Source organism: Ananas comosus, linkage group 11 (genome assembly GCF_001540865.1).
Source record: "Ananas comosus cultivar F153 linkage group 11, ASM154086v1, whole genome shotgun sequence".
In the NCBI taxonomy this organism is placed as follows: domain Eukaryota; kingdom Viridiplantae; phylum Streptophyta; class Magnoliopsida; order Poales; family Bromeliaceae; genus Ananas; species Ananas comosus.
Genome location: NC_033631.1, coordinates 10,423,923 through 10,446,386, shown reverse-complemented (window position 1 = coordinate 10,446,386; position 22,464 = coordinate 10,423,923). Strand labels below are relative to the sequence as shown.

At 37.9% G+C, this 22,464-nt stretch overlaps 4 protein-coding genes across 5 annotated transcripts; 2 read left to right on the top strand and 2 right to left on the bottom strand.

The window, feature by feature from the left end:
* LOC109717430 lies at positions 216-3,359 on the top strand. The gene is made up of 7 exons (XM_020243213.1): positions 216-512; positions 2,177-2,219; positions 2,303-2,395; positions 2,496-2,558; positions 2,739-2,834; positions 2,919-2,996; positions 3,072-3,359. The coding sequence occupies exons 1-7, from the start codon at positions 376-378 to the stop codon at positions 3,156-3,158; spliced, it is 597 nt and encodes a 198-aa protein (XP_020098802.1). The 5' UTR covers positions 216-375; the 3' UTR covers positions 3,159-3,359.
* LOC109717685 (protein YIPF1 homolog) lies at positions 4,007-7,720 on the top strand. Of its 2 annotated transcripts, none has more exons than XM_020243552.1 (6): positions 4,007-4,226; positions 4,324-4,363; positions 4,463-4,543; positions 4,641-4,836; positions 6,503-6,770; positions 7,245-7,505. In XM_020243552.1, the coding sequence occupies exons 1-6, from the start codon at positions 4,167-4,169 to the stop codon at positions 7,305-7,307; spliced, it is 708 nt and encodes a 235-aa protein (XP_020099141.1). In that variant the 5' UTR covers positions 4,007-4,166; the 3' UTR covers positions 7,308-7,505. The 2 variants fall into 2 exon arrangements, with proteins under 2 accessions (XP_020099141.1, XP_020099140.1); XM_020243551.1 differs by having other exon boundaries at positions 4,020-4,226; positions 7,286-7,720.
* LOC109717160 (UDP-glycosyltransferase 73E1-like) lies at positions 12,629-15,301 on the bottom strand. The gene is made up of 3 exons (XM_020242833.1): positions 14,081-15,301; positions 13,653-13,692; positions 12,629-13,487 (listed from the first exon to the last, which is right to left on the bottom strand). Exons 1-3 carry the CDS (start codon positions 15,076-15,078, stop codon positions 12,990-12,992), a joined length of 1,536 nt encoding a protein of 511 aa, XP_020098422.1. The 5' UTR covers positions 15,079-15,301; the 3' UTR covers positions 12,629-12,989.
* LOC109717159 (UDP-glycosyltransferase 73B4-like) lies at positions 18,489-19,119 on the bottom strand. The gene is made up of 2 exons (XM_020242832.1): positions 19,081-19,119; positions 18,489-18,983 (listed from the first exon to the last, which is right to left on the bottom strand). Exons 1-2 carry the CDS (start codon positions 19,117-19,119, stop codon positions 18,489-18,491), a joined length of 534 nt encoding a protein of 177 aa, XP_020098421.1.

Below are 22,464 nucleotides of genomic sequence, written 5' to 3'. Positions count from 1 at the left end.
GTGGAATTTTCTACAGTTTCGTGCGCAGGGTGCTAATAAGCTTTAGGTTGAATTGTATGTAGAAAACATGTCATAATATATATATTTTTTTCTGATTTTTTTTTCAATTTTAGTAAATGATTTTAATAACTAATATATATTATTATTATTATTACTATTAAAGAAGGCTTAATGGCCCTGCACAACTTATTCACGAATACTCTAGTTTGAGCAGCTATACACACACTTCTACGGTCATTATTCAAGCGCTACGGTCACGTGACTACGAAACGAGGGCGCACGTGAGGGTATTCGATGGTGGAGGAAAACATTTCCGGAGAAATAGGGAAAACGAATCACCCGAGTTCCCCCGAATAGCATCGGAACTCGACGAAAATGGCCGTGTGCTCATCGTCTCCTCCACCGATCTCTCTCCTCGCGCGACCCCTTCGACGCGGTCGATCCACGCGATTCCCTGCGACCGCGCGCTTCAGAGCCGCCTCCGACGTCCCCGATTTCCTCTCCTCCGACTGGTACCTCCTCCAATTTTTCTTTTTCTATTTTTTTTTCCTCAATTCTGTTTTTTTTTTTTGGTAAATTAGGGTTTGATTGTCTTTTCCTCTTTTTTTTTTTTGAGAGGAACATTATGTTTTACTCTTAATTATGTAACAGCTAAGAACTAGGATTTGCCTACAATTTTTCGATGAATTTTGTTTCAAATAGAGGAATCATTTCCAAGTATTTGTACATTTATCTCGTCTAGTGTAATCATCCAGTTGATAATAACTCCGCTTGTTCTAAAAAGAGTTTAACAAGCAAGATTGTGGAGAAAAAGCTATAATACTTTGAGAAGTAAACGGAGCGCTTATTTCCGAGTTGTTACCGGAGTTAGACACGAATCTTAGCTATTTGAAGTATATAGAAACTGAATTTTACGAATTTATGACACTGTTTACCTCGTGATCAGTTGTTCTCAAATTCACCTTATATCAGCCGTTAAAAAATGTCAGTTTTGGAACCACAATATTCTGTACAAATGACGTTGAAAAAGTATGAAATTTGATTTTTAGAATGTTTCCTTGTAATTTCTCAAATAGAGTATACCCCTGTTTAATAAAAAAAGAAAGAAAGAATGTTAGATAGCCTAGATCGTACTTACGGTGTTAATCATCGATTTAGATGCCCCATCCTTGGAAATGATGCAAAAGTAAACTTTTCAGTTTACTTCTAGTAGTATTCTAGTTATAGTCCAGGATTATGATGTAATTCTTAGTACTTTAAATGCATGGATTATCGGTGTATCAGATATCCATAGATTCAACTGAAACATGATTCAAAATGTTCCTTTCCTTTTGATTCCATGTATATATGCTGCATAGCTTTATTTCTTCAGCAGTAGTTAAAAGATGAGTAGATGATCTAAATGACATTCTTTAACTGGATTGTGTGATCATTTGGCATTAAATGAAAAAAACTTCTAACTGTTTCTTCTCTGAAATTTAATATTACTCTTTGCCATAATCATTTATTCGTTAGAAGAAGAGCATTTACTTGGATTTGTTGGTTGCTATGGAAGTTTTAATTATTCTTCATGTTTATACCTTATAAAAACCTTCTTGTGCTTTATTTCTTCTCGTACATTAAAACATGCTGAAGCCATTATACTTTTCATAAATTGGAGTGGTTACCTAATGCGGAATTGCTAGGTTATTTGCCTGATACTTTCGGTTGCCGTAAAGTGGTAAAGACTTAAAGAAACTCAGATCCTTAACAGATTGTATTAATTTGTAAAACTGTACTAAAATTTTTCCCTGTCGTACTTGTCGTATTGCATTTCTTATGTGATATCCCACTCATTTCAAGAGGCTGAGATAGTGGATGTAATCAAATTTTCACATCTGCACTAGATGTCTTCTTTCATGAAATCTTTTTGTGCTGTCTTTCTAAATTATGTCAAGGCTTTTGTAATGCTTGCTATGCCAATTCTTGTTTCTGCTAGCTCTCTCTCTCTCTCTCTCTCTCTCTCTCTCTCTCTCACACACGTGCGCGCGCGCGCGCGCACATCGCAGTCCTTGTGTTAAAAATCTCATGCATGTTATTACAGACATTTGAAGGTGGTTACTTTGAACTCGTGCCATCATCTGTATCAGAAAGTGTGATTGCTCTTTAATTGGTTCTTATTTTATCCTCTTTTCAGGCTCAAGTCTCAGAAGAAAAGGCCCTTTGGCCCCAGGCTGGATGTAATGCCCACAGTACAAAAATCAGCACAAATTGCTATCAATTGATTTCAAAATGATACATCTAGTGTGATCAAATATTTCAGCTTAATGCAGAAGAAGCTGTTCAGTGCCAGCTTGATGCATTAAAATACAATGATCAACCTCGCCAAGACTATGGGATAGAGGTCATGTACAGGGTAATCTTGTTGTCATATAAGTATTTGAGAGTATTTGACATTTGATACTTTTGCGAAAGATATATATCGTCAATTTGATGAGATGGTACATTCCTATCAGTTTGCTGGGTTTGACCCTTTTGAAAGATCTGCCTACTTTGGGCCACAGTTTGATCTAGGGCAGGTTAGCAGGCTATACTATTTCCACTTTTAATTTTCTGCTGTTAATTATATCCAAAATATACCATATCATAAACACTTAGCAGTAAAGACTCGATTGTGGTGGTGGCGGCGGCTATTCTTGTTGTTGTATCCCCCTTACATTTCTCCTCAGCTTTTTCTCCTGTGTAAATTACTACTGCAGTTTGAGCGCTTCAGACGGATATTTCACCATTCAACTTACCGGGTTCTGCTTTCTCACAAGGAAAGAAAGATCTTAAGCAGTTTATGGGTTAAAGAGGTATCTCCATGCAACTATAAAATTTACTATTTTTACTATCTAATTGCAAGTTTCAAGTGATTGAACATTACCTATTGTGCATAGAACCGATTCAAGCAAAGAGTTTGGATACAAGGATCGCGTCCAGAGGAAGAAGAGATCTTTGAATTTACAATGGTTCAGGTAGTATACTGCTCTATTTAATTAAGTTACTTTGTAGCAGGTATTTCATTGTTTTGTGGTGTCATGTATGTACAGAGACTAGGCGGTTCCTGGGACGGTTACTGGTTAACAGAGAGCTTGCTTCATGACGGAGATGGTTTTTCTGGTGGCGTGGCTTATTGATTATTAGATGATAGATGATCATATTTGAGCATCCACTTAACTTTAATCATGTAAATATGGTTTTAGCCTCTCTAGTGAACCATGTTGTTGTCCCTCTGTATGTTGTAAATGAAGTTCATACGTACAGGGCTCTACAAAGTAGTTTTGCACCTTCAACAGTTGTACTGATATATAAGATGAATTTTTCCATCATTTGCGAAAGCATTCTGCTTATTCCTTTCAGTATCTGATGATATATATACTGTTTACCGTTTTATTACTGATTTTATTGTTTGGCTGTAAGCGTAGCAGCAAAACCAGTTTTTGAACAGCGAACTTCATGCTCTTTGTTAAACAGATCTTTAGCTGGGAGATACTGAACTCAGAATTTGATTTGATAGGAATAAGACGAGATTCAGAGGACAGTTTCTTATCAAACATGTACATAATTTTTTTAAAGAAAACTGAACCTTTTGTTTCTGAGCAAACAATAACATATAGTTCAATCTTTACTTGGATTATTATTCAATAATGGTGCAGCGCTAGAGCCCGCAAAGCTTATTTAACATTGTCCATTACAAATAAGAACATTTTGAAGGCAATAGGTGTATATATTTTTTTTCCGTGTATTTTCTATTAAAATGTACAGTGCAGTCAAACTGCGTCAGAAGAATCTTAATTAGCGAGCCGAACACGGTGGGGAGGAATTAAAATTTAACCCGAATCTCAAAGCACACGCGTCACGCCGCCAAAGCTTAACGAAACCGTTTTACTCTTCTCACCGAACTATTCCAGCCCGGTGGCGTTGCGCTTAAGTTTTTATTTTTTATTTTTTATTTTTTTAGCTACGACCCCTTTTGACGGAGAGAGAGATCAAAAGAGATCACGCACAAACAATAACAGTAAATTTCTCAAACAATTACAGTAAATCTCTCTCTCTCTCTCTCTCTCTCTCTCTCTCTCTCTCTCTCCGCCAACTCTATTTACGGGTGGAGAAGAAGGAGGAGGACGAAACCCTAGCCCTCAACGATGATGTCCAGCGGTGGCTACACCACCATCGACAACCAGAAGGTCTCCGGATCCGTACCGGTATGCGTACCCCCCCTCTCCTCCTCTCTCGGATCTCTTCTTATTCTCACCTCTTCTCTCTCTCTCTCTCTCTCTCTCTCTCTCTCTCTCTTTGTAGGCCGCCACAGGTCCCGATCATGTCACCGTCAAGTTCGCAGGTGAGGAATTAGGGTTAGGATTAGGGTTTCCGCTTGCCGTTCCATTTCATTCGATCTTAGGTCCTTACCGCCCCCATTTTGGATCGTAATGCGTTGCAGAGTCCAATCTCCAAACCTTCCCGCCGTCCGAGGCCCAGGGGAAGATCTCCGCTGCGTACCGACCTCCACAAGATGCTGATGGTATGAGATCTGGTAGATCTGCAATGTGTTGGTTTTGCGGTTTTTGTTTTGTTTTTGGATTCAGATCTGATGTTCGATTTGGAATTTGGTTGGGTAGATACGTTCTCGAAGCCGGGGCAGGGGAGTGCCTCTGGCGAGGATTCGCAACAGAACGGGTGGTACCGGATGTTCACAGTGGCGGCGTATAAGCCGTACTTTGATGTTGATACTGCAGATGTTTTGGAACGGATCAGAGATTCGCTCTTCCCATTCAAGGGGAGCTTTAACGAGAAGACGTCGGACAATCCGGACCTGTATGGTTATGTTCCTACATAGATCTACTTGCGCATAGCTTTGCTATTAATCTTTATAATTAAATTGCAGATTGTACAAGTAAATCAGTTGCACCTTTGCTAGAGTTTGACATTACCTTGGGTAGATCTAAGGTTTTGTGTTTTTCAGTCTTTTATATGCATTATTTAGCACAGATTATGAAATAATTACTAGTTTTATTTGACAAATGGTTTGTTCTATGCTAGCTTAATGCCTTAGATCTCCAATTCATGTTGCTTTATGGCGATGATTTATCTTTTACAAAGGTTCGTGGGATCATGATAGTGAAAAAAAGATGTGTTAGATTTGTTTTCTGTCAATGATACCATGCATAGTTGTGCCTGTGCAAAAGTATTGCATGTTCTGCTATTTATTTGTAAAATCTTGCTGAGGATACGAGGTCATAGGTGTATTCTATTTCTTACAAGAAAGTTTATTAGTGAAATGGAAATCATTTTTTGGTAAAATAGGACTGAAGTGGCTTAGGTAGGCCCTTGCATGATCATCTGATTGATCAAATTCTAGGATGCAGATCGAGATAGTGGTTAACTGCTTGAGAACCAAATTAAATGGTCAAATTTGCAGTCACCTTCTTGATTTAGCTTTTCTTATTTGATTTATTTATTGGTTTTTTTATGATAATTTGGACTAGATTACAAATCTACAAGTGACTTGAGCCATAGTTTATCTTCATCAGTTTTATATTATGAATGTTAAACTTGTTATTATAGTTGCATAAAAGACTTGAGGAAATCAAGGTTTCATTTTTGGGGATATTTGGCTTTTCCTATTCTTTTGAACTCTATCTTAGTAGATTATAAATTTGCTAGTTTTCCATATACTTTCTAAAAAGGAATATATATAGGACGGTCATATGAATCGTCGTTCGCCACAATACTATCTTTGATTATATCCTCCCCTGGACAAACTGTTGGTTTTCCTTTCCTAATTACCTCTAGCCATGCCACGTTGGGCGCGTACCTCTATTAGATTACCTAATTGATTTCCCTAAATTATATGTGCAGAGGCATTTGTATTCTATGTTTAGAATCAGCTGGCACAACCCTCCTTCTTGTTGTTCTGAATTGACATCACTCTTACCTTGGAGCATATATGCCTCATCATTAGTTGTACTATCTCCTTAGATAACCACTCATTTACATTGAAATTCTTATCTTTGCTACAGTCAATCTATTACATCACCTAATTTACTACCCTGTGGCCTGTAATTTCTATATTTAACGGCAGGTCCATGGGTTGAAAAAAAAGGGAAAAAAAGATAGCAAAAGACAACTTTTCAAACCACAGGGTGACATAGTGCACATGCCCAAATTTGCCCTTTTCTATACAAGGTTATAAGTTTGTCGTATTAGACTCTTGCCTAGTTTGGTTTTGTTTTAGGGCTTCTATACTGGTTAATCCTTGTACTATTGACTACGCCATTAAAATTTTCAAGACTTGAATATAGCTTTTCCGAGTGAAAGAAGAGTCGATCCTTTTTGTCTTTGATAGCTAAACCTAGATGAAGGTCATGCTCATATGCACATGTTGTTCTTTTGCAGATGTTTGTTTACAGTAATCGTGTAATGTAAAAGCATTAGTTTGTTTTATATAGTCTTAAACTTACTATTCGATTGTTTTGGGCAGGTATGGACCTTTTTGGATATGCACTACATTGATTTTTGTTGCAGCGGCTATTGGAACATTTGTTACTTATGTGGCGCACAAATTGCAGAAAAAAGAGTGGAACTATGACATAAACCTGGTTACGTGGTCTGCTGGTTTATTCTATGGTTACGTAACTTTTGTTCCTCTTGCTTTGTATGTCATTCTCAAGTACTTCTCAGCACCATCAGGACTTGTGCAACTTTGGTGTCTATACGGTTATTCTCTCTTCATATTCATTCCAGCCTCGGTGAGCTAAAGGACTTCATTATCTTATAATTCATATCTTACTTCATTTAATTATTAGATATACTGAATAGTAGCATATTTTCTGGTTATTCTCTAAGACTTGTTTGTGTACAGCTCTGAAATAAATCACTCAGAATTTGGATTTTTTTTTTTTTTTCTATCTCAATTTTTTTTTTTCTATCTCAACTCTGCAATTAATCTATTTGTAAGCTACTTCTGCTTTCCTATTACTTGCTTGCGCAAGCTTGCGTATGCAAGGACCTTGGACTGATAACAGTTTTCTGTTATGTTGATTTGTGGTTAAACATGTTCTTACACTTCCATGTTTGTAACCTTGATCTGTTAGTAACTTGTGTAGTGCTTTTGGTTTGTATTGTAAGAGTGGCTTATAGAACCAGTTAGGCCGAGTTCTTGCATTTTTTGTGGCTTTGTCCTATATGGTTTGCATGTCTGACAACATTCTGTTATTGCTCAGATTATTCTTGTTACTTACAGTAATACCTTCTGCGTTGTCAGTGCCTTTCCATTATACCGGTAGAGATCTTCAGATGGGTGGTTGCTGGTGTTGCTGGGTTCATGTCGGCAACTTTTGTTGCCGTCAATCTCCGTGCTCATATTGTATCCGCTGGCGAGCGGTGGTTCCTCATTGTTGCTGGGATATTCCTGTTGCAGGTGGCTCTTGCTGTCATTTTGAAGCTCTATTTTTTCACCATTACTGTAGGTACAAACTAAAGCTGAATGGTTTCCCCGTTTCTTTTGTGAGGACATGAAGATCTCTCTCACTCCCTCCTTAGCCTAGTTTTCTTTGTATTCATGTTTAGTCCAAGTATACAAGAAGCATTCTTTATTTCTGCTGGCCTATTGTGATTCTTCAAATTTCAAAGTGAATAACCTTGCACCTGGCCCTTGTCGGGTTTGGTATTGAATCGGATGTGCGGTGCTCTTGTAAAATCTTTTTGGTGGTTCATTTTTCCATACAATTTTGGCTACTATGTGCCTCAGTTGAACCCAAACATTTACGGTGCCATTTCCCTTTCAACATCAGGCGTCAAAATATAAAATGTACTCGGTCACAAGTCATTAGAAGAGTAGTTAATGGGAACCCTACTACTGAACACTTCGTGATTATTTCTATACTCTTCTTCTTAGATTTGCCGGATGTGATTTGGGTCATAGACTTCGATTGTCCATCTGAACTTCAGCCATTGCTCGATTGGTATTTTGTTCCTTTTTGGGAGAAAATTGAAATGAAATTGGAGATTTTTTTTTTTTTTAAAAATGATCACTCTTATTCGTGATTGAGGAAATCAAACACAGACGTGGCTGAAAGCTCTATTGTATGCACGAAGAGTTACCTGTACTCTCTAAACCTAATTAGGGTGTTTGTGAATCTTAGGATAATGGTAATAAGATTAAATCTATAAGTAGGTGGACGTGTAGTATTGTTCATAAAATATTCAATTATAAAAAAATCCTAAGTTGAGTGGGTGTAAATAAAATATCAAACTTAGCGTTTGGTTGGGGAACAAGGGGGGAATAAGCCCTTGTTCCCCCCTTTGTTCCCAAACGCTATGTTTGGCTCCCGGGAACAGTAGTTCCCGAGAATCTGGAACTAGCTGGAATAAGACTGGAACTGCTGTTCCATCCGTTTTCTGGAATAAGCTTGTTCCTTGATGAGAACAAGATTAATTAAAATCTAAATTTAATTTTAATGGCAATAAATTATTAATTAATCTAATTAATATATTTAAATTATTATTTATTATTTTAATAATTAAATAATTAAATAATTTATTATTTATAATTAATTATTAATAATTAGATAATAATTATTATTAATTTATTATTTATAATTAATTATTAATAATTAATAATATTTATTAATTTTTTATTAATAATTAATAAATTAATATTATATATAAAATAATTAATATTATTATCTTATAATAGATAATCGATGTATCTAATTAATTACTTATTATAATTAATTATTAAAATAATAATTTAATTAATTATTAATTATTATTATTTATTAATAAATATTAATATTAATTATTATTAATAATTAGATAATCAATATTATTAATAATTTATTATTTATAATTAATTAATAAGAATAATTAATAATTATTATTATTTATTAATAATTAATAATAATAATTATTATTATTAATTAGATAATCGTTATTAATAATTAATTTATTATTTATAATTAATTATTATTATTAATTATTATTTATAATTACTTATTAATAATTACTTTTGTATTTATTTTTAAGTAATATTTTTATGTTAATTAATTACATAATATAATTTTAATTTCAAATTATAATGTTTATTCCTCTTGTTCCAATCTAATCATCCAAATACTATTTACCTTATTCCTAGGAACAACCCAATTTTCATCCAAACGCAAAATTGGTCTAATTCCTGCTTATACCTGAACTTGTACCTATCCCTAGAACTAGCAGTTCTTACTTATACCCGAATCAAACACAGCCTTAAAGTTGAAAATATCATCATTGCCTTTCCAAAACCAAGAGAAATTACAAATGCCCTCCAAAATAAACGATTCGTCACAAAAATTTCTAATACCAACTTTGCCCTTAGTACTTGAACATTAAAAGTACCGTTTGGTTCGGGTATAAGCAAGAACTAGTTATTACAGGGATAGGAACAAGTATGGGGATAAGAAAAATAGCGTTTGGATGAAAATTAGGTTGTTCCCGAGGATAAGAAAAATATTAGAAAGTTTTATATAGAAAATGAAGGTGTTGGTGGGGATAACCGAGAACTATTATTCTCGGGTAAAAAATTAGCGTTTGGGTATAAAGGGGGGGATAAGGATCTATCCCTATCCCTATTCCCAAACCAAACGGTGTACCCTCCTCTTAACATATAAATTATTCATAAGAATGACACTTTTTTGAACTACTTATAAATACCCTCGATAAATTTTGACCATTGGACAAATATGTAGTTATAACATAATTTTATTGGTTTCTATAAAAAGAATATACTTAATTGTATTTTCAGTTTTTGAAGTTCATGAATTCTTACTATTAAAGTTTACTAATAAACCCTCATTGTTATTTATGACTATCAAATTACACACAGTTGACATCTAACTGTCTACATTTGTATTCAACATTACTTAAAAACTTCTAAACATCTCACAAATCTCATACAATGGATATTTCGATCGTCAAAAATTTTAAAATTTAATAGAATATTATTCAGGTGATCCGTTGAGGTCAAAGGCCTTCACGTAAAAGCCCAAGATCAAAAGTAATGAAAAAGACCCCTCCTTCCCTAGAGGTGGTTCTGAAATAGAACCTTTAACTACCGTTTGGTTCGGGTATAAGCAAGAACTAGCTATTACAGGGATAGGTACAAGTATGGGGATAAGAAAAATAGCGTTTGGATGAAAATTGGGTTGTTCCCGAGGATAAGAAAAATATTAAGAAGTTTTATATAGAAAATGGAGGTGTTGGTGGGGATAATCGAGAACTACTATTCTCGGGTAAAAAATTAGCGTTTGGGTATAAAGAGGGGGATAAGGACCTATCCCTATCCCTATTCCCAAACCAAACGGTAAAGTATTTCAATTATTGGAAAAAATTATATGTACACTCAAAAGCTGTGTAAATTTTATATCTTCCAATCCTAAGATTCAAAAATCTTTTTTAGGTTTTACTATTTTTTTTAAGAAATAAGAGGAGGGCTCATATGAGTCATTAGATAACGGAGTGTAAGCTCTACACTCTCTTTGCACCTCTTTAGTTTAGGAGTATATTCGTAGTATTGCTTATCTGAAAAGAAAGTGTAAGTTTTACAATTTATTCTAGCGTTCATAAAATTCATGAATTTTTGGTATCAAAATAAATGGCAAGACAAGAAGCCATTTTTGGCCCTTAGAACTGTAAGATATACTATGTACAGGTAGCTGTGCTTTGCTTTAAGAAAAACATTGCTTGTGCGCTCCAAAAGAATATATAGACCGACTCCCCATCACAGGATTCACAAAATCTAACAAGGTTTTTGTATTTAAAAAATTGATAAGACAGGAGGTCATTTATGGTCTTAGAGTAAAATATTTTCTGTAGCACGAAAACTTTCATACTGTTAAGTTGTTTTTGCTGTTTCAACTTTCGAATCGACGATCGATTTTGTTAGACAAGATTTATACTGCTGAAAGATTGAAAGTATTTTGAAATAAAATTTTATATTTTTTTGACATTATTTGACTAGAGATCAAAAGGCTTTGAAATTGTGACTTAATAGTGTAAAACAATTCAAAACTATTAAAATTTTATGAAAATTTTTCTTCACTATTTATAGAAAGATAAGTACCTTTGATTTGACATTCAAACTTTTTATCATTATTTTTTATAAAATTTTTATTTTCAGTCGTTCATTTTTAGACTTTGTTCGATATATAAATAATATCAAAAAATTATAAAATTTAATGTCTAGTTATCTTCAGTAGTGTTGATGAAGTGTAACAGCGCCGCTCATTAATTTAGAAACTGTATCATTAAAAATAACTTGATAGCACCGTGATCTCAATGCTATTGATAGTATACTAGCTGCGCGCGTGTGCACACACACACACACGCTCATTAATTTTAATCAATCCACTATTTAGATCATACTATTCAACCAACCACCACTAAACTCTGGGGGACTACTATCATCCTAATTTTACAATTTTTCATCCAAGTGCTAAAAACACGATAGCAAAAGAGCCTAAATATTATTAATAGTATTCCAAATCAATTATATATATATGTATATATATATATATATATATATATATATATATATATATATATATATATATATATATATATATATATATATAATTGAGATAGAATACTTCTAAAAGCACTAGGTTTGTAACCCTCGGATGGAAGTGATGTAGGGTTAGGATGATGGTGTAGATGAAATAGTATTTGATTCAAAGGCTATTGATTGTTAAAGGGTGGATCTAAAGACTAGTAACTTACAAGCACCATTAGATTGTTGCTATTAGGTGTATATATATATATATTGGATGATGTGGGCCCCCTAGGGTTGAGTAAGTTATTGGTTTAATAATATAATCTAACGGGTGAAAATAGTCAATGAGTTAAATAATATATATATATATATAAATAAAATTGAGCTTCCGTGCTTTTAAAGTTTTTAAGTTATTGATACTTATAAATTTTTGGCCTTTAGATGATTTTGTAGGATTAAAATAATAGTGGTCCTCTAAAATTGAATGAATAATTTATAGAATAGCATAACTTAAGGGATGAAATTGTTTAGTGCTTTTAAAAATATATATAGCCGATCTCTCTCTCTCTATATATATACACAAATTATTTTGTCATTAAACTGTCGTAATAAATAATAAATAATGTTTTCATTCTCTACGGTAGATTATATGTGCTTTTTTAAAAATTTATAAAACTTATAAATTTTGAAGAAATATTGATGAAATTTGCTATGTGATCCTGTCAATAGGTTAACATGATCTTCACATTTTTTTCTCATTTTAAGAAAATAAAAGAGTCCGGTCGTGTCCAGATGTCCAAGTATATAGTCTTCTCTCTCGCCAGTTGAGGAATCACAACTCTAAAAAAAATTGATAATAAATTTGAAATAAAAATCTAATTTATTAAATATGTTATATGTTGGGAATCTGGTACTCACCCCGATATCGGATATTGTGAATCCGCAACCAGCTCCGATACCGACTACTGTGGATTCGGTACCAATGGTTAGGATTCCGCAACGGAAACATCAAATCGGATTTTTACCATAAACTCATTTCCTCAGCAAAAATTAATACAATCATAAAAGAGAAAAATATACAGGTAAAATAAGATTCATTAAATAAGAGAAGATTACACCTGACTCCTCTTCTGACTTAAAAGGCTTATGTACAAGGAATTGTAATTTTTGGATGAGCTTTTTTCAACCATTAATTATTAGGGAGGCAGCCATATGAAAAATCGGACTAGAGAGTTTTAAGATTAGATTTGTGGACATGTGCCTAATCTGGGTGGTATTATTTTATCTGCAATGGATCCCCATAAAATTCTATTTTTAGAGGAAAAAAAAAAAGCAAATTGGTGCAACAGGACATGTCTACGTACTCATGCATAACTCAACAGATGAAAGACGCACCAACTTTTATTCAAATGATAAATTCATAATCTAATATCTGAATCTAATCTGCTCCGTTGCAATCTTTCTGCGAGGCGAACTGCATGAGCCTGTCCAGGTCCTTGTAAGACGACCCTCCTTCCTGCATCGCCTTCCTCGCCTCCTCCGCGAACTTGGCCGCCCTCTGCCTCCGCTCCTCTGCCTCCTCCCCGCCGTCCATCAGACTCCGCACCGCCCGCTCCACCTCCTGCCTCGACACCTGCTGCATGCCGTTCGGATCCATGAAGGCAAGCGAGCCTTTAATCCCCACGTCCACGCCGGTCCTGAGTATGTCGACGACTAGTTTCTTGTTCATGAAGTGGTCGCCGAAGTGCGGCCAGCAGACTGCGGGCAGTCCTGCGGTCACGCTCTCCAGCGCCGAGTTCCAGCCGCAGTGCGTCACTAACCCCCCAACCGACGGGTGCGACAGTATCACCGCCTGCGGAGCCCACCCTCTTATCACCATCCCCTTTTCCTTGTTTCTATCCTCGAAGCCCCCTTCGCCGGAGAGCCACTGCGCTACCTGGTTGAGCGCAATTGATCAAATTAAACACCATTCTGTAATCTTTTACCAAAAATAATTATTATTGTATATGAGATCCCTAGTTTGAGTACCTTCACATTTCTATTCTTGCATGTTGTTGTTAGTCTCATCATTTTTTTTTTTTCTATTTCTATGAATACTAACTTTATCATCAAGAAATAGATGACCCGATAACCAGGCGACTCTTCAAATGACAAATTATCTGTTTAACAAATCAATATAATTGGGCTAAAATACTATGTTAGCGTTTGGTTCGGATATAAGTAAAAATTAGCTATTATATGGATAGGTACAGATATGAGAATAAAAAAAATAGCGTTTGGATGAAAATTGGATTGTTTCCAGGGATAAGAAAAATAACGTCTGGATAGATAAAATAGTGGGTAATTATATATAGAAAATAAAGTGTTGCCGGTAATAATTATACCCGGTTATTATAGGTAAACGAGAACTACTATTCTCAAATATTGAGAATAAAGAATTATTCCACCCGTTATCCAAAGACTAGTAAGTTAGGAGTATAAAGACTATTAGACTCTAAATACAACAGTAGTCTCACGACGTAACGTTACCTCGGGCGAACCTCGGTCTGCTTGATGACGAGTACAAACGGCGCGCCGGCCGCCGCGAGGCCCTCGCCGATCTCGATGACCTGCTTCGGCGGCACGTAGGTGAGGCTTCCGAAGCTGACGTAGATCACCGACCGGGGCTTCTTGGCAGCGAGCCACTCGACGCACCGGGGTGCGTCGACGGCGGCATCTCCGCCTCTCCCGACGCTGCCGACCGTATCCTTAGTACTCAGGCACGAGGGGCCGATGCAGTACACGGGTTTCCCGAGCATGGCCGCGTAGGCGGCGGCGGTGTCGCCCTCAATGAGCTCGAAGGTGTTGAGGATGATCCCGTCGGCGGTGGTCTCGGCCTCGAGGGTGCTCCGCTTGATCTCCTCCCACCCGGGGGAACAGAACCACCCGGGGGCCTCGGCGCGCGTGGCCGTGATCCCGTGCGGGACCCCGGGGATCTCGAAGGGCTCCGCCGCGGCGGCGCCGGGGCCGTTGAGGCCGTGGCGCTCGGCGGAGAGGTAGGAGAGCACGGCGAGGCCGGAGGAGACGTGGTTGAGGAGGCGCGGGATGCCGAGGTCGGCGGCGACGTCGGCGGTCCAGGCCTGGCAGATGTCGGCGACGAGGCACGAAGGCGACGGGCCCTGCAGGGAGCGGAGGAGGGAGGTGAGGGGCCCGCGGAGCGCCGCGGCGGCGCGGAAGAGGTTGAGGACGAGGCCCCGGGAGGGGACGAGGTCGAGGCTCTCGCAGCCCTCGGGGAGGCCGAAGGAGGCGGCGGGAAAGGGGAGCTCGGCGAGGCGAAAGGGGCCGGAGTGGGAGGAGGAGGCGACGAGACGGTCGGCGAGGGGGCGGAGGTGAGCGGAGTTGACGGGGGTGGTGATTAGGGTTACGGCGGCGCCGCGGGCGGTGAGCAGCGCGGCGATGTCCATGGCCGGGATGAGGTGGCCCTGCGCCATGAAGGGCACGAGGACGAAATGCGGGAGAGTGTTGGGGGCGGAGCCCTTCGTCGCCATTGCTGTTGGGGTGGGGAAGCTTGGGGAAGCTCGAGTGCTCAGAAGCTAGCTAGCGTTCGTTGCGAGGAGAGAAGCGGGACCAGCTTTTGTAACGATCTCGTTGCGAGGAGAGAAGCGGGACCAGCTTTTGTAACAGATCTAATTCCTCATCTACCCTTTGTAAAAAATTTTTACCCACCTAGTCTCATATTCAAAATATTTACTAATCTAGCCTTTGTAAAAAAATTTTGCCCATCTAGTCTCATATTCAAAAATATTTACTAATCTAGCCTTCTTTTGAAGTGATTAAGAAAAAAGTGTAAAAAATTTATTTTTATTTGGGTGTTTCATTTAGTAAAACATTTTTATTAGAGATTACTCACTCGTGAATTTAATAAAATTTTTTAGTTGGCTAATAAAATTCGGCACGATTTTTAAATATTAAATATGTTTGTTGCTGTTGTTTCTTACAGTCATTTTGAAGCTTTACTATAGATACAAACTCTATATAAGAGACTGAGAGGTACTGTCTTTTTTTTCTTTAGCTTTTTATTATATTTTTTTTTTTCGATGCCTACCTGTCTCACTTTTGTTGCCTAATTTATTATTTTAATAATTGAAGTGGATAACATAATATTCTGCGTTCCTACTCTTAAAAAAATACTAAGCCGCCACCGCCGTCGCCGCTCAAGGCCGATCGAACCCTGCACGAAAAGATTTCCGATGAGAGAGAGAGAAATAGAAGGAGGGGATAAGAGAGAGAGAGAGTAGGGGAGGGAGAGAGAGAGAGAGAGAGAGAGAGAGAGAGAGAGAGAGAGAGTGGGGGACACCTGGAGTAAGGAAGAAAGAGAGTGGAGACAGCTAGCTGGATTGTCAGGGGAGAGAGAGTGGGGGCCACCTTAGGAAAAGAGAGAGAAAGAGAGGAGAGGGGAGGGGAAAAGAGAGAATGAACATCTGTTGTGGGGGAGAGAAATGCCTTGAGCCCGCCACGTGGAATAGGCATAGGAATGCTTGCCACGTGGCTCTGTGGTACTGGCAAATTAAGTATTGTTGGATTCTTTTTTTTTCGATGCCTACCTGTCTCACTTTTGTTGCCTAATTTATTGTTTTAATAATTGAAGTGGATAACATAATATTCTGCGTTCCTACTCTTAAAAAAATACTAAGCCGCCACCGCCGTCGCCGCTCAAGGCCGATCGAACCCTGCACGAAAAGATTTCTGATGAGAGAGAGAGAGAGAGAAATAGAATGAGGGGATAAGAGAAAGAGAAAGAGTAGGGGAGGGAGAGAGAGAGAGTGGGGGACCGCTGGAGTAAGGAAGAAAGAGAGTGGAGACAGCTGGCTGGATTGTTAGGAGAGAGAGTGGGGGGGCCACCTTAGGGAAAAAGAGAGAAAGAGAGAAGGGGAGAGGAGAAAAGAGAGAATGAACATCTGTTGTGGGGGAGAGAAATGCCTTGTGCCCGCCATGTGGAATAGGCAAAGGAATGCTTGCCACGTGGCTCTGTGGTACTGTCAAATTAAGTATTGTTAGATTGGTACAAAAAGGGCCTCTCGGCCTCGCACGACTACGGGCCGTACCAGGCACGGCATGGGTACAAACCCGTGCCTGGCCCGCCTAATCCGGCATCACGAGTTGTACTAGGCCACTCCAACTGAGCTCGTCGGCCCGGCACGGCACAGCACGGCCTGCATAGGACATGCCTACCGGACTAGCACGGCCCGACCTTGGGACTCCTGCGGCCCTTGGGAACCCAGCTCCCCAAGCTGGAGGGCTTGCTCCCCAACTCCTAAGGCTGAGTTAAAAAAAGGGCCTAGGGTCCCAAGTCCTAGGCCCTTCTAAAAAATAATCTTTTTCTAAAATATTCTTTTGTAAATATATTTAAAAAGAGTTTTTTTTTCAAAAATCTAAAATCTAAAATTTAAAAATTATTTAAAAATTTCATTATTTTATAAATATTTTAATAAATTTAATTCTTTAGCGAGCATATTATAAAAGAATTATTTTATTTTTTATTTTTAAATATTATACTATTTATAAAAAATAAAAAAATAAAAAAAACTAAAGGGCCAGCCTTAAGCCGGAACGGCCTATGCCATTCGGGCCGAAGGGTTGTGATGGTCCGGGTATTCATAAAATTTGGCCCAGCATGGCACGGGCCGAATTTTAAAAGGACCGGACCGGGCCGACCCCCAACCCAATTTGGCCCGGATAAATGTTGGCCATGCCGGCCCAACTATTGAACACTTCGTGATTATCTCTGTACTCTTTTCTTCTTAGATTTGCTGAATGTTTTGTTACTTTCTGTTCTATTCGACTCTTGTGATTCTTTCCTTGTGCATATAGTGCAATGTGATTTGGGTCATGGACTTCAATTGTCCGTTTGAACTTTAGCCGTTGCCTGATTGGTATCTTATTGTTTTCAGAGAAAATTGAAATAAAATTTGAGACTTTTTTTTTAAAAAAATGATCATTCTTACTCGTGATTGAGGAGAACAAACACAAATGTGGCTAAAAGCTTTACTGTATGCACAAAGAGTTACCTGTACTCTCTAAACCTAATTAGGGTGTTTGTGAATTTTAGGATAGAACGGTAATAAGATTAAATCTATAAGTAGGCGGACGTGTAGTATTTTTCATAAAATATTCAATTACAAGAAAAAAATCATGTGTTGAGAGTGTAAATAAATTATCAAACTTAAGGTTCTATTTCAGAACCACCTATAGGCAAGGAAGGGTCTTTTACATTGCTTTTGAACTTGGGCTTGTTGTAGTTGGTCTTTTACCTCAACGGGTCACCTGAATAATACTCTGTTGATAGTTTATTATCAAATTTGAAAATTTTTGACATTCGAAATATCCATTGTATGAGATTTGTGAGATGTTTAGAAACTTTTAAGTAATGTTGAATACAAATATCGACCGTTAGATGCCAACTGTGTGTAATTTGATAGTCATAAATAACAATGAGGCTTTATTAATAAACTTTGATAGTAAGAATTCATGAACTTCCAAAACTGAAAATACAATTAATAATATTCTTTCTATATAAGCCAATAAAATTATGTTATATGACTACATATTTGTGCAATGGTCAAAATTTATCGAGGGTATTTATAATAGTTCAAAAATGTATCATTCTTATGAATAATTGATGAGACAAGGCTGTAGTATAAAAAAGAAATTGATGCGACAAGAGGTCATTTATGATCTTAGATTAGAATACTATTGATAGTAAAGAGGCCTCCATACGATCCGCTTTATTAGACATGATCTATACTATTGAAACTATTTAGAAATCAAATTTTAAGCTGCAAAAAGTTATAATCCAAATTGGTGCAACAGGACATGTCTACGTTCTCATGCATAACTCAACACATGAAAGACACACCAACTTTTATTCAATGATGAATTCATAATCTAATATCAGAATCTAATCTGCTCCATTGCAATCTTTCTGCGAGGCGAACTGCATGAGCCTGTCCAGGTCCTTGTAAGACGACCCTCCTTCCTGCATCGCCTTCCTCGCCTCCTCCGCGAACTTGGCCGCCCTCTGCCTCCGCTCCTCTGCCTCCTCCCCGCCGTCCATCAGACTCCGCACCGCCCGCTCCACCTCCTGCCTCGACAGCAGCTGCACGCTATCCATGTGCGATATCTGGCGGCCTTTAATCCCCACGTCGACGCCGGTCTTGAGTATGTTGGTGATCACCTTCTTGTTCATGAACTGGTCGCCGAAGCTAGGCCAGCAGATTGTGGGCAGTCCTGCAATCACGCCCTCCAGCACCGAGTTCCAACCGCAGTGCGTCACGAACCCCCCGACCGACGGGTGCGTCAGTATCACCGCCTGCGGAGCCCACCCTCTGATCACCATCCCCTTCTCCTTGTTTCTATCCTCGAAGCCCCCTTCGCCGGAGAGCCACTGCGCTACCTGGTTGAGCGCAATTGATCAAATTAAACACCATTCTGTAATCTTTTACAAGAAATAACTATTATTTTATATTATATGAGATTCATACTATGAGTACCGTAGCATTCCAATTCTTGCGTGTTGTTGTTAGTCTCATTTAATTTTATTCTATTTCTATGAATTACTAATTTTATCTTGAAGAAATAGGTGACCCAGTAACCGAGTGACTCTTCAAATCACAAATTTCTCTTTAACAAATCAATGGATCAAATAATTTCTCTTGTTATAAAGAAAAAAAGTATGGGCATGCGGAAGATAAGATAACTGGAATCAAATAAGTCGGTTTGGACCACTGGTACCTACCGTACCCCAGTAGAACCCCGAATAATTGAATGTCGCTCGTCAATAAATAGATAATAGAAAGACTTGTCACTGAATCCTTCTGATGTCCCCTTTTTTTACCCGGTACCACATGAGACTCAAAAATAGACAGAAAGAGAATCGAAAAAGCCTGAAGAATACCCAAACCTTGATTCAATGAATTGACGCCACTGATTTCTGTTATATTCAAGTGATTGAACTGCCAATAGTCAGTTCAGTTCCAGATCTTCCCCGGTTAGTTAGATGGAAGAAAGATTCCTATTCTTGTTTGCCGGGAAGGAAGCGGTACTACTGGTCTTTCTTTTCTTCTTTATTTAAGAAGCGAGGCGGGGTCCTGGAGCTTCTGCTCTCCTCAGTGGAGGGGTTTTTATAGAGAAAGAGGTGAGTCGAGGCGAGGGTTCGATTCGTACTTCTTATTAAATAGATAACTGCTTAACAACAACTATCATACTAGAGAGCTGTAACTAGTGACGGAATAGAGTCTCTCGATTCGAATGATGGGTGACGATTGACAAAGATGCCTTGCCTATGAGCGGGCTGGTCTTCTGTTTTGCTTCCTGGTGTTGGATTCGGCCACTCAAACTTGAAATTTTGATTTAAAATTTAAAATCAAAATTTTGAATTTAATTTTGAATTTTTAATTTTAATTTTAAATTTAAATTTTTGTTTCAAAATTTTTAATTTAAATGCAAATTAAAATATCAAAATCAAATTCAAAATTTTAAGTTTGAATGCAAATTTTAAAATTCAAATTTAAAATTTAAATTTCAATTCAAAATTTTAATAAAGCTGTAAATCAAAATTATCTCTTTGAATTCGAATTTCTCATTAGTTTTTTATTTTAATTTAGTATTGATTTTGAATTTGAATTTTTATTTTTGAAGACTACAGTGTTTTACGTACAAAATTTAAGGACTAAAATTGATATGTAAAAAGATGTCAAGCTGGGACTTAATTGAAATAAAATAAAAAAGTTAGGGACACGATTGCCAAAAAAAAAAAAAAAAAGGGGGGCCAAATTAAAAATATAGTAGGGAACCTATAATATAATTAACCCTTTTTTAAACTGAAAATTATTGAGAGATACTAGTTAATCCGTAATTACGTCGTTCTCCTGATGCGTTTTTGGGAAACGTGGGCGCTCTCAATGCGTTCTCGGGAAAACTGCGATCAAAGACTTTTTTTTTTATTAAAAATTATTGAGAACAAAAAAAATTTAAAAAGGCCAGATAAGAATTTCGTAAAAGAGGATGGCTGATATCACCGATCGTTCTTAGAGTAAATGACAAGGGTTTGATGGTTGGTATCCGAAATTCAAATTCAAATCCTAGTTGATTCACATTTCTAGCTAAGTTTATTTATAAATGAAATAAATAAATCAGATAGCATACTACCTATTTCTCAAAAAATAAAAAAATAAAAAAAGAATGGCCCATAACTTTTATGCCATTCTTCCAATTAGATCTAATAAATTAAAAATATTTTATAAAATAAAAATTTAAAAGAATAGAATATTGAACATCCCACCCCATAAAGCTCAATGGTTAAGAAATGATGATGGGCAATATTTTGTGAGAAAGGATAATTTAATGATGATGGGCAATGTTTTGTGAGAAAGGATAATTTTGAAAACAAAAAAAGGAAAATGTTATTTTTTAATAAGCAGTTGAGCTAGAATATTTTAGAAGCACCAATTTTTTTGTGCTTCTAAATTTTTAGTTCTTGGATCTACTCCTTAATTATTAATACCCCTTGGATCAAACATTATTCTACTTACCACTATCATTTCAACCTTACATCTCTCAATTCAATAGTTAAAATCTTAAAAGTACCGCCCCCTCCGTGCTTTTGAGAGTATTCTAGCTCAACTCTCTCTCTCTCTCTCTCTATATATATAGAGAGAGAGAGAGTCTGGCTACTATACTATTATGAGTATGATCGCCCTCGTACTCATAAGTTGTTTTCGATGATAGAGCTTCCGAATCGACAATCCACATCGTTAAACATTATATAGAGCATTTGAAATATCTAGAAATCAAATTTCATAATTTTTCGACATTATTTACCTTACGATCAAAAGCTCACAAAATTGACAATTTTTAACGGCCGGTATGAAATACTTGCTAGTTTAACGGTGCAAAAGAATTCGAATAGGTTGAATTTTTGATAGAAAATTTTATTCACTATCTAGATAAAGATCAATAACTCCAATCTTAAATTGAAGGATCTGATCATCCATTTTTAAGACATCGTTCGATTTTGACCGTTCATTTTATGCCCGCTTGATGGAATTTATTATGATTTTGAAAAATTACGAAATTTATTTTCTAAAAGTTTAAAATACTCTAGATCATATTTAATGGAGTTGATCGTCGATTCGGAAGCTTCATCATCGAAAACAACTTATGAATACGAAGGTCCAATACTTATAATAGTATAATAGCTATACGATATATATATATATATATATATATATAATATATATTATATATATAAATATATATATAAACAGTATTTCACGACGTTACCTCGGGCGCAGCTCGGTCTGTTTTGATGACGAGGACAAACGGCGCGCGGCCGCCGCAAGCCCTCGCCGATCTCGATGACCTGCTCGGCGCACGTAGCTGAGGCCCCGAAGCCGACGTAGATTACCGAGCGGGCTTCTTGGCCGCAAGCCACTCGACGCCACCGGCCGCGCGTCGACGGCGGCGTCTCCGCCCTCCCGACGGCTGCCGCCGCGTATCCTTATACTACAGCACAAGGGGCCATCCAGTAGAACGGGTTTCCGAGCATGGCCGCTAGGCGCGCGATGTCGCCCTCGAGGAGCTCGAAGGTGTTGAGGACGGCCCGTCGGCGGTGGCCTCGGCCTCGAGGGTGCTCCGCTTGATCTCCTCCCACCCGGGGAAAAGAACCACCGGAGACCTCGACGAGCGTGCCGTGATCCGTGCGTTACCGCCGGGATCTCGAAGGGCTCCGCCGCGCGCGGCGCGGGGCCGTGAAGGCCGTGGCCCTCGGCGGAGAGGTAGGAGAGCACGGTGAGGCCGGAGGAAACGTGGTTGAGGAGGCGCGGGATGCAGGTCGGCGGCGACGTCCGCGCCGCAGGCCTGGCAGATGTCGGCGA